Below are 16,764 nucleotides of genomic sequence, written 5' to 3' on the forward strand. Positions count from 1 at the left end.
TTTACATCCAATTTGTTGAGCAAGTTTTCATCAAAAAGTCATATGAGGAGGCACGGCTTACAGAAACACTCATGTCGCAACCTACATGTTTCATTTGAATGGTGAAATTACTAATTCAATACAACAGACACCCTGAGGACTGAGTCACGTGCTAAATCATTGGATGTTTATGAGGTTAGTCATTGAAACCTGAATATGGTAGTACATCAGAAAATCTTTAATATGAATTACAGCCTAGGTAGACAAAGTCATAACTCTTGAAGTAATGTTGTGACTTTCTGTATTAGCCTAGGTCCATCTCTCTTTGATTGGGTGGCTTGGGGGATGTGAGATTATTGATATCCATTCTTTCTCTTTTTTTTCTTTTTTTTTTTGCCTATGTATTTCATTCTTGGCAATTAATGACAATTATTAATGTGCTTGTGACTGAAAAAAAAAACACTCTAATTAGTCATGTCACCCTTTTCTTTTGATCCACTGCATTTGACAGATGGAGGGAAAAGCATGTGATTGCTGGTGTGGGTCAAATCACAGCCAAAATGGCAACTGGAGCATGAGGACACTATCACTCCTACTGAAGAAATACATTTTAACCAGAGACCAAACATATAATGTGAAAAAATGAAGTCAGTCAGTGCTGAACATGTTAACCCTACTGTGACCCGAGTATTGCATAAATAGCATTAGTATGGAACGCCACAATTTTAGATTTGAATGCAAGCTGCCTAAGAGTGACAGACTGTGACAGACATGGAGATTATTTGCATTGGCCAATAACATGGCTGCTTGGCTCACTCACAGAGGTGTTACATCAACTAACACCCCTGTAAACAGATAAAGGACAGTTTCCGTGCTCAATTTAGGTTAATTCAGCGTAAATAGTGTTTTGGGTAAACACACATAGACTTTCAGCTTCAGCGATTATCTTATTTGTTTACATTACTTTAGACTATAATATAATTAATAAAAATAGATAATGAAATCCTAACGCCAATAAATTTCCCTATAAAATGAAGAAGACATATATAACTATAAATGTAAAGAAATATAAATAGATATGTGCATTTTATATATAAACACATTAACACACAAAAGCACACAATTTTTGCACACATAATTAGAAAAATCTATCTATCTATCTATCTATCTATCTATCTATCTATCTATCTATCTATCTATCTATCTATCTATCTATCTATCTATCTATCTATCTATCTATCTATCTATCTATCTATCTATCTATCTATCTATCTATCCATATTTGACCCAAAGTTGGGTTAAAACAACCCAGCATTTTAGAGTGCATCCATCCATCCATCCATCCAATATATGAAGAGTTCATATGCAAAAGCCTCTAAATGCCATTTGAAATTTTCTTCTTTAATGATGATTTTTATCAAACTTGTATACTTAAGTTCAGTAATTTCACTTAAATGGCAATGATAATTACCTATTAATTGTTATTTAAGTGAAATTACTGAACTTAAATATACAAGTTTGATAAAAATCATCATTCTAGAAGAAAATTTCAAATGGCACTTAGAGGCTTTTGCATCTGAACTCTTCATATATTATTATACATATACACACATATTAATTTATAGAATAATACAATTTGTTACACACACACGCACGCACACAAACAAGAAATGTATACATATTAATATTATGAATTTAATTATATTAATATTTATATATAAATCTACAATATTTCTTTAAAATAAATGCCAGTGGTTTGATCATTTATCTGTAAAGTTTTCTACACTTTTATATGTGATTTAAAATGGCACTACTTGACTTGCTGTTATAAAAAAAAGTTGTATTAAAACAACCTGAGTTCCTCTCAGGTAAATAAGAGGTAAAATGCTTTACTCGTGGACATCAAGCTCAGTTCTTGGCATGAAACGATGCTGTTCTCACTTAATGGAAGGCTCATTTTAGCCTTTTGTGTGGGAAATTAAACATCCAAGCACCACAAGGGCCATATGGGAAAACAGTTAATCAAAGGTTATGCTAATGCACATCAGGCTGAGAAGAGCGCAGGGCTCCCGACGCTTGCCTCCCCTTTATGCAATAAAACAGTTATGCGGGAGACATAAATGATGAGACTTTACAATTCATAACCAAGCGACTACCCAAACCAGATGTCGGAAAACACAACTGCTGTGCTTTTAGTCAGATTTTCAATTTATTTCGAGTTATTTCAAATGAATCTCTGCCACAGAGCAGTGAAACAAGCTTCCTAATTTTTCTCAATAAAGTTTATACACTAATTTTAAAATGAAAGCCAGACCCTCTGCTAATGTCACGGGGGAACATCCCATTGATCGTTTTGATGGCTTACACTAATCTATAAAACCACACAATTGCATGTGCATGGTACATGCCTCTGTGACTGAAACAAATTGGCACAAACTTCATGAATTATTGATAGTGACGCTACATAACTGTGGACAGAGCAAAAAGTTATCATCCACTGCACAAGACAGGAGGGAGTAGCAGTTGGAAAAGTTTCTCTCTGTTTGCTGTTTGGCAAGAGAGTGATATAAAGTTCATGGGCAAAAACCTATATCTCTACAGGGAATGAAGACAAGACTTCAAACATTGTTAAAAAAATGGTATCATTACATCACAAATCCAGTTCATTTGTGATAACGTTAGTGCATTAACTATTAACTAACTTGTGATTTTAAAAATGCAAATCATTAAATTAGCATTAGTTGTTGAAATTAACATTAGAAGTATTATATATATTTACCTGTAAAAGAAAACCTACTTAATACTGATGCACATATAAGGCGTTTTTCACTTCCAGCCCTCATTAACAATTATATTTCACTTATAAATGATTATATACAAAATTAATAGTAGTTATTAAGATTGATGTGGTTTGGATTTGGCAAAATGTGCTGGAAAATATGATCAGGATATCAACTTGACTAATACTGTGCATTAAACGATATTAATGCACTTTGCGACGGGTGGTTCATTGCCTCCATGACGTACCCTGGAATATCCCTAACATTTATACATATATATGTATATAATCAAAATGATAATACAAATCCAACCATTAGCTTTCAATAGTGAAAGTCATTCTGGGTTATTAAACAGTCAAATGAGTCTCATTAACAGCACACAGGGAACACTAATGGGAAGAGAGGAGACCTCAGGGTTTGAGTTCCTCCATAAACACAGATCATGAGCATCTACTCCCTCTTCTCAGCCCGCAACAGCAACCAATTAAAGCGTTTCATTTCCTGTTGGCCTTTTTCTCCCATTTCCTCTCGGCTCACAACAGTTTTTGCAAATGCATCAAACTCTTTCCTGCCTGTAGGAAGGGGTGTCCCGAGGAACACGTGGAGCCCTGTAATTGAGACCGAGCCATGAGAGATGATTCACTTCTGATGGTGAGTGATGGATGCGACTGAGGGTGCCTCCGCTCGCAGCTTGGCAGGAACGTAGATGATGCATCACGCGGGCCGAGAAGAGAAAAAGAGAAATTGTTTCATTACTTTTCAAGGTGTGTCATGCTGGACTGATATTAGAGGGAGAAGAGGGAGGGCAGCAATTAGAGGATGGTGGCGGCTTGATTTATCAGAACATCACTTTGATGGAGTATTCCAAAACGAGGAAATTATTTAATAAATCCCCCTCGGCTGATGCTGACAGGGCAAAAGTGCAAAGTGGCTGATATTGTCCATAAAGCATTTCGGCGTGAATATTTAGAACAGCTATACGCCTACGATAAGCACAAAAGGAGCACTGCACCATTGTGTACAGAGTGAAGGTGGGTAAGGGGAAAAGGGTTATAGAGAGATAACAGAGCATTACCCTACTTTTGATGCTGCCAAGTATCCCCTGTGCTAGTTTCATGTCTCTTGTGTCACTCCATATTTACATTCTTCTATCAAAAAGTAATAAATTAATAAAATTGATTAATGAGTACATAATAAATAAAGATAATAATTAATACATATTTGTGCATTCAATTTGTATTTGAGGTATAATAATAATAATAAATTAACAAAATAAAAAAATGTTTTTTTTTCAAATACATAATGACCATTTAAAAAAAAAAAATCGTTATAAGCTTTGCGCCACTCCACAGTCACTTTCTTCTCACATTATAGAATAAATACGATTAATAAAACAAAGCTAATAGTTATTAAATAAAACTAGCTTTGCATAACTTCAGTCATTTTCTTATCACATATCAAAATAAGTCAATTAAAATAAAGTTAATAAATCATAATTAATCCTTTAACTGACTTCTCAACCAAACGGTCACTATGAGAGAGTCACTATATTTTATTGAGAGGAGTACCTAATTTAACTCAAACTGATTGAGCGATCTCGATCATCTGGTTGAGGTATATTATGCCAAAAAAATCCACTTGATTTCACAGTGTCAATCGACAGCATTTGTCACAACACTATTTCTAACATGGATGTCAGATGCAAATAAATCACCCCTGCCAAGTGAACTGTTTCTGGTGAAATTTTGCAAGCTAAGCATTTTGATTTGATTTGAAGCGGTTGATTTGGCACATAACTGATAATTGTCACCCCCCTTTTTGAGAATGAACATTACAATGCACTATTAAAACTTGGTTGTAATTCAAGTATGCTTTGGAATAAAGACCTAAGTTTAGTCTAGTTTAAAAAAAAACAATCAGCAGATTATTGCTGAAGTAAAAGCACTTCAAAAAATAAAATTATGAAAAAGTTATGGAAGTTTTCAATTTACATTCAATCAAAAATACTATACTAAATATTTTTTTTATTTTATACAAAATATATATTTTACAAAATATTTTTTCCCCCCCATAAAATTACTATAACATCAAAGCCATATATCTAACCAAGTTGTGTTCCAAATTTAAAGTTGATATCACAAAAATTGAAGTTCTCATGAGATTTTGTTTCGGCGTAATACCAAAAATGACATAAATTCCATTGAATTTAATTGTATGCATTCTGCTGTAACAAATTAATAAAATTCTGTCCAAATATCACTTCTGTTACAAAATATGGGACTTTGAGACCTTTCTGACAATGTGTTTTGTCAAGACTAAAAAGGTTTTGATCATAAATTATAATGGGCAAAGAAAAAGTATGGCAAAGTATGTGTATGAATTCCGGTACCATTTATTACCATTAAGTGACATCTCAACCATTTGGTCAACCCGGTCTCATCCCAAGACGTCATATAACTGACGTTTTGGGACGTCTTTTGACCATACGTCAATATTCGCCTTTTTAGGGCCCCCTTAAACGTCGGTAGATGAGGTTATGGGATCCTAACTCTACCCCATACCTAAACCTAAACCTAACCCTAAACCTAACCCGTCACCTAACTGACGTTAAAGGTAAAGCGTCAGTTGTATAACGGCCCGGGATCGCCATCTACCGACGTTTAAGGGGGCCCTAAAAAGGCGGATATTGACGTATGGTCAAAATACGCCCCAAGACGTCAGTTATATGACTTTTTGGGATGAGACTGTGTTAATTTGGTAGAGGCTGAAATTTTAAAAATTATGGGATGTTTTAAAAAAAATACATTGAGTGTGGTTACTAGTGACATAAGAAGATAAGAAATGCAAACAAAAAAAAATTGGTGCAGACTTCAAATGGTTTTGGGTAAAAAAAAAAAGTTTTACACTCAAATATACTGTATAATATGTGTAATCTGTGTGTAAATTATTAGCTTAGCCTGATAAATTTCAGAAAATAAAGCAAAGACTTTATAATACTGTAGTAATAGGTAGATCTAACAATGTACATGCATGTCGTATAAATAACCTTGTTGTCAACACTCCCTCAGTGCTTTTACTACTGAAAAGCTGCATTAATTAAGTGCACCAGTGCCACCCCACTGCTAAGAAATACAGTTCATCTAGCACTATTTGTGGCAATGCTGCTTTACACACACACACACGCACACAAATAATAATAATAAAAAAACCAGCCCAGATCACATTGCTAGATCTAAACTTATGCTTTTAAATTAACAACAGAGGCTTGGGTGTGTCTTCTAAGCTTCAGTAGTAATGTTTTTGCATGCCTGTATTTGGCTGTACAAAATTTCTAAACACAAGACTGCTTAAGGGATAAATGGAATGATTGTCTCCAAATATAGAAAAACTTTGTACACAGTGTCCATTGTAAAACAAGAAAGCGCCATTGGTGTTTAACAGTTATCTGAAAAATACCAACATTGGTCAACACAAACACAAAGCACTGCAATTAATGTCAAGACTGAAGTATGCAAGGTCACACGATTCAATGTGAACTCGTCAATCGAGTTCTTGGTAATTTTCCACAATTAATGAGCCCCTTAGATTTTATTGCTTATTCATTCACTTTCGTTTCTGTCACCCGCACACTCCATCTAATTAATTAGCACACTTTGTTAGCAAATTACTTATTGAAACACAATTAGTGGTGTTTTCAATCAAGCACACCTTAAAAAATCCTTACAAGGAGAAACGTCTGTTCCTTCGTGCTTTAATGGCCTTGGTTAAATGAACTATTCAACAGCTGCAATGTGCTCTAGTAAAAATAAACTCGAAAACACTAAGGTGACCACTGGGAATACAGGGGAAATGTCTTCTTCAGGCTTGCTTAGCAGGGCTAATACTTTACAATGTCTAAACCTTATCTGAAAGATGCAGATTTTGACCAGTATCCCTTATGTGAGGTTTCATGACAGCAGCCAAAATGAAGATGTGCCCCGGTTACCACGGTTACAGAATCCAAATGGCAAGGTGAGCCAGAAGCACCTGAGCATCTGGAACACCAACAGCATCATTTCCCTTTCCTGCAGTCCAACATGGACCTCCACAGCTGCTCAAACACTGAACACAATTACCTGCTGTGAGGACAGAGCAGCTTCAATGTCTTACAAGGCATATCAAAAGTGTTCATCTCTCGGCAATGTCTGCTAACAAAGGGTTTTTGATTTTGTCAACAAAGATGAGAAGAAAAATGTGAAGCATGAGCACGATGATAATTAAGCGGCTTGAAACATGACAAGAAAATAACACTGCACAATGTTAATAATGCACTAACAATGTTTAGGATTAAGAAGAAAGGTTTCAAATAATCATTGTGAATAATTCTTCTGAGGATAATATGTTATATGAATAGTTTCATAATAACACTTTTGATCAATTTAATGTGTACTGTCCTTGCTAAATTAATGATTTCCTTTACCTTTGCAATGAGTTTGTAAAATGTCATCTCCGCTAGAGATTCCACAGTGGTATTATTGGAAAGTTGAAGAGTTTAGGAAGAACAGCGACCCAAAGTCACAGAGCGGGGTCACTGAGTGCTAAGGCGCATGGTAAAAGTCACCGAAACACTTTTGATTCCATACCTGAACCGGACAGTTGATGGACCCCCATAGAGTGCCGAAGTTATGACTTCACTTTGTAGGAGAACTGGGAAGCTAGCGGCGCATGGGTTCCCTTGATCGAAAAGCTATGCATTTTACCCATAGACTTTTGGAAAATTGCAAAAAATAAGATCTGTGTTCAACAAAGAGTTGTGACCCTTACACGTTTTGTCTGTCAAGATGATCTTTACAAGTTAATACAAAATGTATACATTTTGAAGCTTATATAAAGTTTTAAAAAACACACAAGCAGACACAATAAAGTTAAGAACTGGTGTGTTTTATGTCATAGATCAAAACGTGAAAATATTTCAAACAATTCAGCAAAAACCCATTCTTTGAACCCATAGACTTTAGGTTGAGGGCCGAGGGAACTGGAAGTGCTAAAATGCTAACTCACTTCTGTGTTTTGGCCTACAAAGTGACGTCGTAACTTCGGCCCTCTATTGTCTTCCATAGTAGGAAAAATAAAATACTATATAAGTCAATAGTTACAGAGATTCTTAAAAATATCTTCTTTTGTGTTCAACAGAAGAAAGAAATTCATACTTGAAACAACTGTTCCTTTAAGAACAAACTCATAACAGGCCTTTAATGCAATTTCTTGGGAAAAAATGTTTTACATTAGCAAGTCTAAACTTAAGTTCTCATGTTTACTTTTTGATCTCACTATAGGAAAAGTCAATTTTGCCTCAAAAACAATCTCTAAATCAACATTTGAAGGGTTTGAGGGAAGCTTTGACACGGGTTCGATTAAGATCCTGCTGACAGCTGGTGAGTTGCTGAATCTAAACAGAGTGAGGAGCTGTTTAACTCGGAAAATGGCTGATTCATCCATTCACTGAAGTCTGAAAAGGAAAATCCAATGCTGTGATGCCTTTTTGGGATGTCACAAGGGATTGTTCTTTGTGGCTGAGAATATCTCTTTCTATTAGATAGATTTTTTCCCCCCACGGAGACCCGCAGGTTTCAGAAATTTGATTTCTGCTTGTGGAAATGATTTACAGCAGCAGTGTGTCAAACTCCCATTGGGATGAGGCTCAATTCCAAAAACACTGCTTCACTGATTTTCAATGGCTTGCTGAAGTGTTCCCGCCTCCAAGGGAGAAAAAAAAAATCCCACTTTGACGAACATCATCAATCCGAATTGAAGTATTTAATGTCAGAAATTGACAACATGACTGTCTCCAAAGTGATACCCAGAAGAGTTGGCAAGAATGTAATGTAAATGCCTCAGTCAAATTATCATGAAATATTTTCAGAGCATGATGCATATTTCAGTTCTAATGTCTTTTTTTGCTTGCAGTATATTTTAAATAAAACATCTTACTGCTAAAGTTGTAAATTGTACAGGGCAGTGTTTATGATATATTCAAAATGGTAATTCATCTTTCTGAATAAGTCATTAAAGGATCTGGCTCATGAGTCAATCGTTTCAGGAATAACTCTTGTTTTTGCTTCAATACAAGAACCCATTCAAAAGAGGCATCTATCTATCTGCTCATGAAATCACACAACATTGGTCTCACTTTAAGTTTTTCAATCACTAAAAAGAAAGCGTTCATTCTTTTTCAGTCACATGCTCATGAATCACACTACATTGGTATTGCTGTGTGCTTTTAATTCACCAAAAATGTCTCTTAAGAGCAATTTGATGGCAATTCAGACAGCATATGTTTTCAATCACTAAAAAGAACCACAACACAAGTTATTCTCTTGTGAATCACACTACACAGGCCTCGCTGTTTGTTTTGTGATTCAATAAAAAGTAAATGTTTGAGTCAGTTACTTATGAATCATACTACATTGGTCTGACTGTAGGCTTTTGCAGCCCGTTCTCATCCCAAGACGTCATCTAACTGACGCTTTTGACCATACGTCAACATCCGACGTTTTAGGGTACCCTTTAACGTCAGTTACTGTAGATGACAACGCATTCTCACCCCAAGGCGTCACCTTTGACCATGCTTCAATATTTGACGTTTTAGGCGCCCTTTAGCGTCACTTACATGACGCGATCCTACGGCGTCATCTAACTGACGCTAAAGGAAAGCGTCAGTTAGAGGACGCGGTTAGGTTTAGGTGTGGGGTGGGGGTAGGGTACACACGATCCTAGGGCGTCATCTAACTGACGCTAAAGGGCGCCTAAAGCGTCAGATATTGAAGCATGTCCAAATGCTTCCCAAGGCGTCAGTTAGGTGACGCCTTGGGGGTGAGAATGGGCTGTAGATGACGCTATCTAATCCTAACCCTACCCCAGACCTAAACCTACCCGCGTCATCTAACTGACGCTAAAGGTAAAGCGTCAGTTAGATGACGCCCTAGGATTGTTAAAAGGGTGCCCTATAATGTCGGATGTTGACATATGGTCAAAAGCGTCAGTTAGATGACGTCTTGGGATGAGAATGTGTTGACTTTTAAAGGGATAGTTCACCCAAAAGAGTTTGTCATTACTATTGACCCTCAAGTTGTTCCAGTTGTTCCGTACAACTATAGTTTGCTGCTTCACTACCATAGTACGATGCATCGTTGGAGAAATCAACTAGCTAGTCACGACTGTTTCCCGAAACCTATTGTCGCACAGAATCGTCCAACCACGTTGGTTTCACACGTGGTGGAGTAATAACTACATTTAATGAAACTGTTTGAGATCCAATTAACGCTAGATTTTTTATTGTCATCTGAGGACTATTTCTAGTTGTTCTCAGTTATTTTGCTTTATTACCAGATTCAATATTTGGCTCGTTCTTACATAGTAGAGCACGTTTGCACATGCGCACTCGTCAAACACGGTACTTTAAACCTTTTGAAAAACTAAAAGACGCAAATTACATTTGTATGTATTCTAAATATATGGCACCGGTTGTACTGAATGTCTGTTTACTTGTTTTACTCAAGATAAGGATTTATTATGTCCGAATGTGATGCAATGTAGAAACTATACCTCTAAACACAGCTCGAGAGCTATCGTTCAAACCACACAACTTTGCGATGCTGCTTGCGAATGTTCGTTGGAACGATTGTTTCGGGAAGCACCGACTCATTGAACTACAGTATGCCGATAACGACAGAACTTGCGACCATAGTTGGCTAACGATGCTTTCGGGAAACTCACCCCTGTATGAGTTTCTTTATTCAGTCGAATATTTTAAAGAATGTTGGTAGCCAGACAGTTGACAGCACCCATTGACTTGGCGCTCAATGGTTACCGTCAACGAACATTCTTCAAAATATCTTCCTTTGTGTTCAACAGAAGAAAGAAACTCATACATAGGTTTGGAACAACTTGAGGGCGAGAAAACGATAACAAAATACATTTATGGGTGAACTATCCCTTTAAGAGCCATTTGCACATTATGTACACTATACTGGTCTGGCTATGCATTTTTGATTCACTAAAATAACCTGTTTATAAGAGTCATTTACTCGTGAATCACACTACCCCAGTCTCACTGTATGTTTTTGATTCACTAAAAAAAAAATTGGAAAGATCGTGATTACTCGGAAATTCAACATTAAATTGCACTGTGCATGTGGTAGAGGATACGTGTGGTCCACAATTACACAATACGCATAAGATACACATTTTACTTTCAGAAGCATGTGCGTATCTGACTAATACAGTGTGCGGAGGACGGTAATTGCCTCTTTACAGCGCTCCGACAGAAGATGATTTGTTTGAAACACAAGACATTGCCATTCACTTGGAGGAGTAATTTACTGCTGGAATCAGAAGCAGACTTGTTATTTACAGAAATATTAAAGTCAAAGGATAAGACGACTGTTTGTATTTGCATTTCGGTGTATTCGCATACAGTAGGTGCGCCTCTTTTTTAGTAAATCTCAGTTTAATGAGGTGAAACTGCAAAAATATGGTTTGAAAAGGTTTCATTCATTTAGTCAAGCTTGGGAGGAAACTGGGAAAGCAAAACAAAAGCAGTGTGATCCTCTCATAGCATGGACTTTAAAGTAGTTTAACACTGCGCTGTTGCTATGGATACAAGAATAAAGCCTTACGTGAGACTAGTACTCAACCCAAGAGAATCAACACTTTCTCACAGATATTTTTCAACCAACTCTTTGCAACAAGAAGCTATGTATAAATCATAATAAGCTAGATTTGCACTCCACATAAACATCATTATGCATTATTGCATAAATCATGAATCAGATGCTTTGACTGGAGTGATAGAAGTAAATCTTTGCTCACTGTGACAACGGCGTACAGGTTATGATTCAGTTTTACCCCGGGCAATCTCGAGATATGAACAGAACAGACGTGGCTGGGGGGAATGGCTTATCAGGGTTGTTCCTCACTCCATATAAAACAGGAAGGAGGTTGTAAAAAATTCCAAAGCTCACATTTTGTGTTAGTTAATCAAAGAAACCATCATTCTCAGTGGGCTGCATATAGTATAAAAGGACTGTTCTCTAAATCACATGGCCAGCTGTCATAGAAACAACTGCACGGAGAAAACCACAATCGGTTCTTAATGAGAAATCTGCCTTTTCGGCTCACACACAATCAATGTAGCCGTGAAGGTGCTTGCATTCGAAACAGGTGCCGTATGCCAAGGGTTGTTTCTAGGTACGTGGGAAGACTCCTTTTCATTCAGAAATAATTAATTTGAGGCCAAGAGCCGCCTGCTTACTACATGAATGGGTAAATACACAGGGTCAATTTGATTTTTAATGTTTGAAGTCTCTTTAATGAAAGAAGTCTCTTATGCTCATCAAAGTTGCATTTATTTGATGAAAAATATAGTGAAAACAGTAATACTATAAAAACATATTACAATTTATAATTGTTTTCTATTTGAATATATTTTAAAATGTACTTTATTCCTGTGATGGCAAAGCTGAATTTTCAGTCTTCAGTGTCACCTTCAGAAATCATTCTTATATGCTGATTTAAAGCATTTCTATGATGAAAACACTTTTTTTCAGGATTAAAATCATTTACATTAAATAGAAATTCTATATGTCATTACTGTCACTGGTGATCAACTGAATGTGTGTCCTTGCTCAATATACAGCAAGTACTAAACCTTTTGAACGGTGGTGTAATTCTTCTTATTCTTCCTCCTTCATGAAACATGAGCAGAGATTTTATGTAAGTATGACATTGTTTAAACATTGTCATTACAATGGCACAATTTTTGCACAAATGGATCTGTAAACAATTCACACATACCAACAATCTGCAGTCATGTCATTCCAAACCTGTATGAGTTTCTTTATTCTGTGAACCCCATTCATTTTCATTATTCGGACAAAGACAGCTGAAACACTATATAAAATATCTTTTGTGTTCCGCAGAAGAAAAAGTCAAACACATTTGAAAGTGAAAGTTCTCCATCCGTCACCCGGGATCCGTCATCCGGGCCCTATACGAAAAAAACACACACACACTCACCTCAGGCAGCCAGTGGCGTTGCGAAGGACTTGGGAAGTGTGCATTTGTAGCTTGCGGTCCTCCTGATGCGGGGACACGTCCCAGGTGGAATGGGGAATAATCACGGTGTTGGTCAAGACGGCAAGAGCGTCCTGGATTATAGGCATCTTCAGAGCATCACACGAGGACAGGTTCCACAACACACCTGCACAGGAAAACACATTTAAAGATCATCTATTAACATTTGAGAGACGGGTAGTTTGAGACCCCTACCTGAAAGTGACAGCGCTACTGTGCAAGAAATAATGCTATTCTGTTATTATTCTTTCAGAGGAGTAAAAAATGTATATCATTGTCCATTCTATGCTTGAGCTAGCCTGAGACAGGTTTTGACAACGTCTCACAAAGACTCGGAGACCCACATAAACGTAGAGCTGAACCCAGAGGGAAAAAAAACACAAAAAACATAATTTGACAAGCCTGCGGTCTCACATTACAATGTAATTTTACCAAACTCTTTCACAGCTCCGCCAAGTCTCCGAGGAATATGCGATATGATTTACTAGATGCAATTTACATAAAACAACTGTACTGCATAAACCTACAGATTACACTTTTGAAACAACAAATAGAATTTGTTAGCTGGTCAAAATTAAAGAGTCAATGCCAACTTTTGCAGACTATTAAAGGGTTAGTTCACCCAAAAATGAAAATTCTGTCAGTATTTACTCACCCTCATGTTGTTCCAACCCAGTAAGACCTTGGTTCATCTTCGGAACACAAATTAAGATTTGATAAGGTATTAAGATCGCTCCTGCATACTAGTCCATAGGCTTCTTGAGGGAATGACTTGCTGTCCTCGAAAAGTCATTAAAGACATCGTTAAAATAGTCCAAGTGACTACAGGGGCTCAATCTTAAGTTTATCAAACGACGAGAACACTTTTGTGCGCAAAAAAACAACAAAAATAACGACTTTATTTCAACTATTCGTTTATTTCTCCCTCTGCGTGAGTCAGGTTTCTAGTTTAATAGCGTAAGCTTCTGTTATTGTACGTCACACGCATCACACACATGACCAGCGTCGGCCAATAGTGAGCCTACGTGTGACGTAGCTCTATGCAATCACACTACGTTAACTGACTACAGACCCATGGAAAAGGAAGTGAATAGTTGAAATAAAGTCGTTATTTTTGTTTGTTTTTGCGCACAAAGAGTATTCTCGTCGTTTGATGAAGTTAAAATTGAGCCACTGTAGTCACTTGGACTATTTTAACGATGTCATTATTTAATGACTTTTCGATGCCAGCAAGAGTCATTCCCTCAAGAAGCCTATGGACTAGTATGCAGGAGCGATCTTAATATCTTAAATATCTTAATTTGTGTTCCGAAGATGGTCTTACGGGGTTGGAACAATGGGGTTGGGTGAGTAAATACTGACAGAATTTTCATTTTTGGGTGAACTAACCCTTTAAAAACATGCCAAGACTTAATATCTTTGGTTCCACACGTAGCATGTTCCTGTTATCATTATCAGTGCAGCCATTAGAGATTTATGAGAGCAATTCTTGCAGAAACATCATACTTCTCTCAGACAGTAATTTGATAAACAAATAGAAATTATGGAGAAGAAGAGAGGGGAGTCATTAGCATTTTAATTTTTTGTTCAGGAATGGATAATGACAGTGGAAGAGGCAATCGATATGTTTGTTCGGTCAAGACCTTTTGTTCACTAACATATGCATGACATTGTAATATATGCATTTCGATGGTGGATACAATGTGTTGAAGGATAGAAAGTGAAGCATACACAGTATATACGCATATATTTGTGTGGAAGCCCTAAACTAGCAGAGATCAATCACCAATACTCACATAAAGATTGTGGGCATAACGCATAAAGTGACTAAGCAGACGTCTCCTTTTAGACTAGTAGGAAAACCACTCATTTTCATGTTTTTGACACAAAATGATGCGCCTAGTTAGAATTTCAAACATGCTAATTACCAGACCCTAAAGACTGGAAGAATTCATACAGTTCGACAGCATTGACATATTAACACGACCTAAGGTTTCATCAGTTTAATCACACGCAGTCTATCAAACATCTCAAGATCTGCACAGACAGCTCTAATTTTCTTACATCACCATGGTGATAAGTCACACTGAAAAGGTCAAGTCAAATGCACTGCATTGTTGGATACAGTTGTTTGCACAGTGCGATACTACCATTTAAACCGTTGGGGTCAGTAAGACTTTCCTGCAAGGATGAATTCAATTAAATAAAACAGTAAAAATATTTATAATGTTTTAGGTTTCTACTTTAAATAAACGCTGTCCTTTTGAACATTCCATTCATCAAAGAAAACTGAATTTATAACATTTCCCACCAAAAATGCAAGCAGCACAAATGTTTTAAAAGTTTATGATAATAGTGCGAAAAGTTACCATGCGTCACTGAAGGCTGGAATAATGATGCTGAAAATTCAAATAGAATATGAAATTCAAATATTCAAATAGAAAACATTATACTTCACAAAATTAGTTATTTTTGATTAACTAATGCAGCCTTGGTGAGCATAAAGACTTCTTTCTACTAAAACATTTCAAAAATCTTACAGACTCCAAACTTTTGAATGATCATGTAGAATATTTGGCATACTAAGCGCACAGCATATATACTTACTGCATAAAGGAGTAGTTTACTTAAAAAAAAAAAAAAAAAAAACTGTTCGAGACTCTACTGTTCGAACTCGTTTATCAAAACAAACAATTTTTTTTCGTGTCATTTGGTTCATTCAATGAATGAATTGACTCGGGAAAAGATTTGTTCATTTGGAGTTCGAACAGGAGAGTCACGACTCACGGACACGCATCATAGAACAGAGCAAGGTGACCATTTGAGCTCATAAAACTTAAACTTTGTATTTTTTTTAAAATGAGCGATCGTTTTGCTTGATAAGACCCTTATTCATCGTCTGGAATCGTTGAAAGCCCTTCGAACAGTTTGCAGTTTGCACTAAAACTGTCTTTTGGACCTTGAACCGTTTGGTTACCAGTAAAGTCCATTATATGGAGAACATCCTGGAATGTTTTCATCAAAAACCTTAATATCTTTTCAGCTGAAGAAAGAAAGACATGGACATCTTGAATGACATGGGAGTGAGTAAATTATAAGCAATTTTTTTTTTTTAAAGTGAACTACTCCTTTTAAAAAAGCAGGTTCAAGGATTCTTAATAAAGAGTGACTTAAAAAAGTTATTTAAAAAATCCAGGCCGTGTTTACCATCGATCATCAGCTATAAAAGGTTCAAGTTACAACACGAAGAAAGTCTTATTAAGGTTATAGGAGGTCAATTTTCAAGCAGTCAATACTTAAACAACCTGCAAATGAGAAATAACCAGATTAGCCATGCGTGTGGCTAATAAGCCTATCCTGAGCTCATCAATATCTCACCTGAGTGAGCTCACTGTTTGAAGTGGTAATTTATCCTGACAGATGCTATATCACAGAGGATATCTCTAATTTCCTCTAAACCTCTATAGAACATTTTATAATGTTTAGCAGCTGCAAGGACACACATTTTAGGACACGTTTCACAACTATTGTGTTCTAATCACAAAACAGCATATTAGCTTGAATAAAATGATTAAGATTATGATTTATTAGATTCAATTTACATTATTTTCAGAGATGCATAATTAAACTCTTTGTAACAGGAAGCATTATCAAATTTGCCAACATTTCATTAACAAACATTTAGGAAAAGGTTGATGACTAGTTCAAATTCGGTGAAGCTTTAGAAATTCTCAGAATGTACATTGTATTTACTCATTAAGCATATGCTTTTAGACAAAGTGACTTAATAGGCAAAACATGTCTTTGTTTAAATGCGGAATATCAAGAGGTTTAACAAAGAACAGTAGTTGCCCACTCTCACCGGCCTTGGTTCCAGAGATATTTCTTTATA

General features: G+C 36.3%; 1 protein-coding gene across 5 annotated transcripts in view; it reads right to left on the bottom strand.

Moving 5' to 3' along the window:
- The window catches only part of ctnnd2a (catenin delta 2a), a 276,192-nt gene that overhangs the window by 48,600 nt on the left and 210,828 nt on the right, over nucleotides 1-16,764 (bottom strand). For all 5 annotated transcript variants that reach the window (XM_089125770.1, XM_089125769.1, XM_089125768.1 and 2 more), the window contains one exon: nucleotides 12,816-12,999. In XM_089125770.1, coding sequence (XP_088981896.1) covers nucleotides 12,816-12,999 — 184 coding nt within the window. The remainder of the gene's footprint in view (nucleotides 1-12,815; nucleotides 13,000-16,764) is intronic.

Source organism: Pimephales promelas, chromosome 22, assembly GCF_988280905.1.
Source record: "Pimephales promelas chromosome 22, fPimPro1.hap1.1, whole genome shotgun sequence".
Lineage (NCBI taxonomy): Eukaryota > Metazoa > Chordata > Actinopteri > Cypriniformes > Leuciscidae > Pimephales > Pimephales promelas.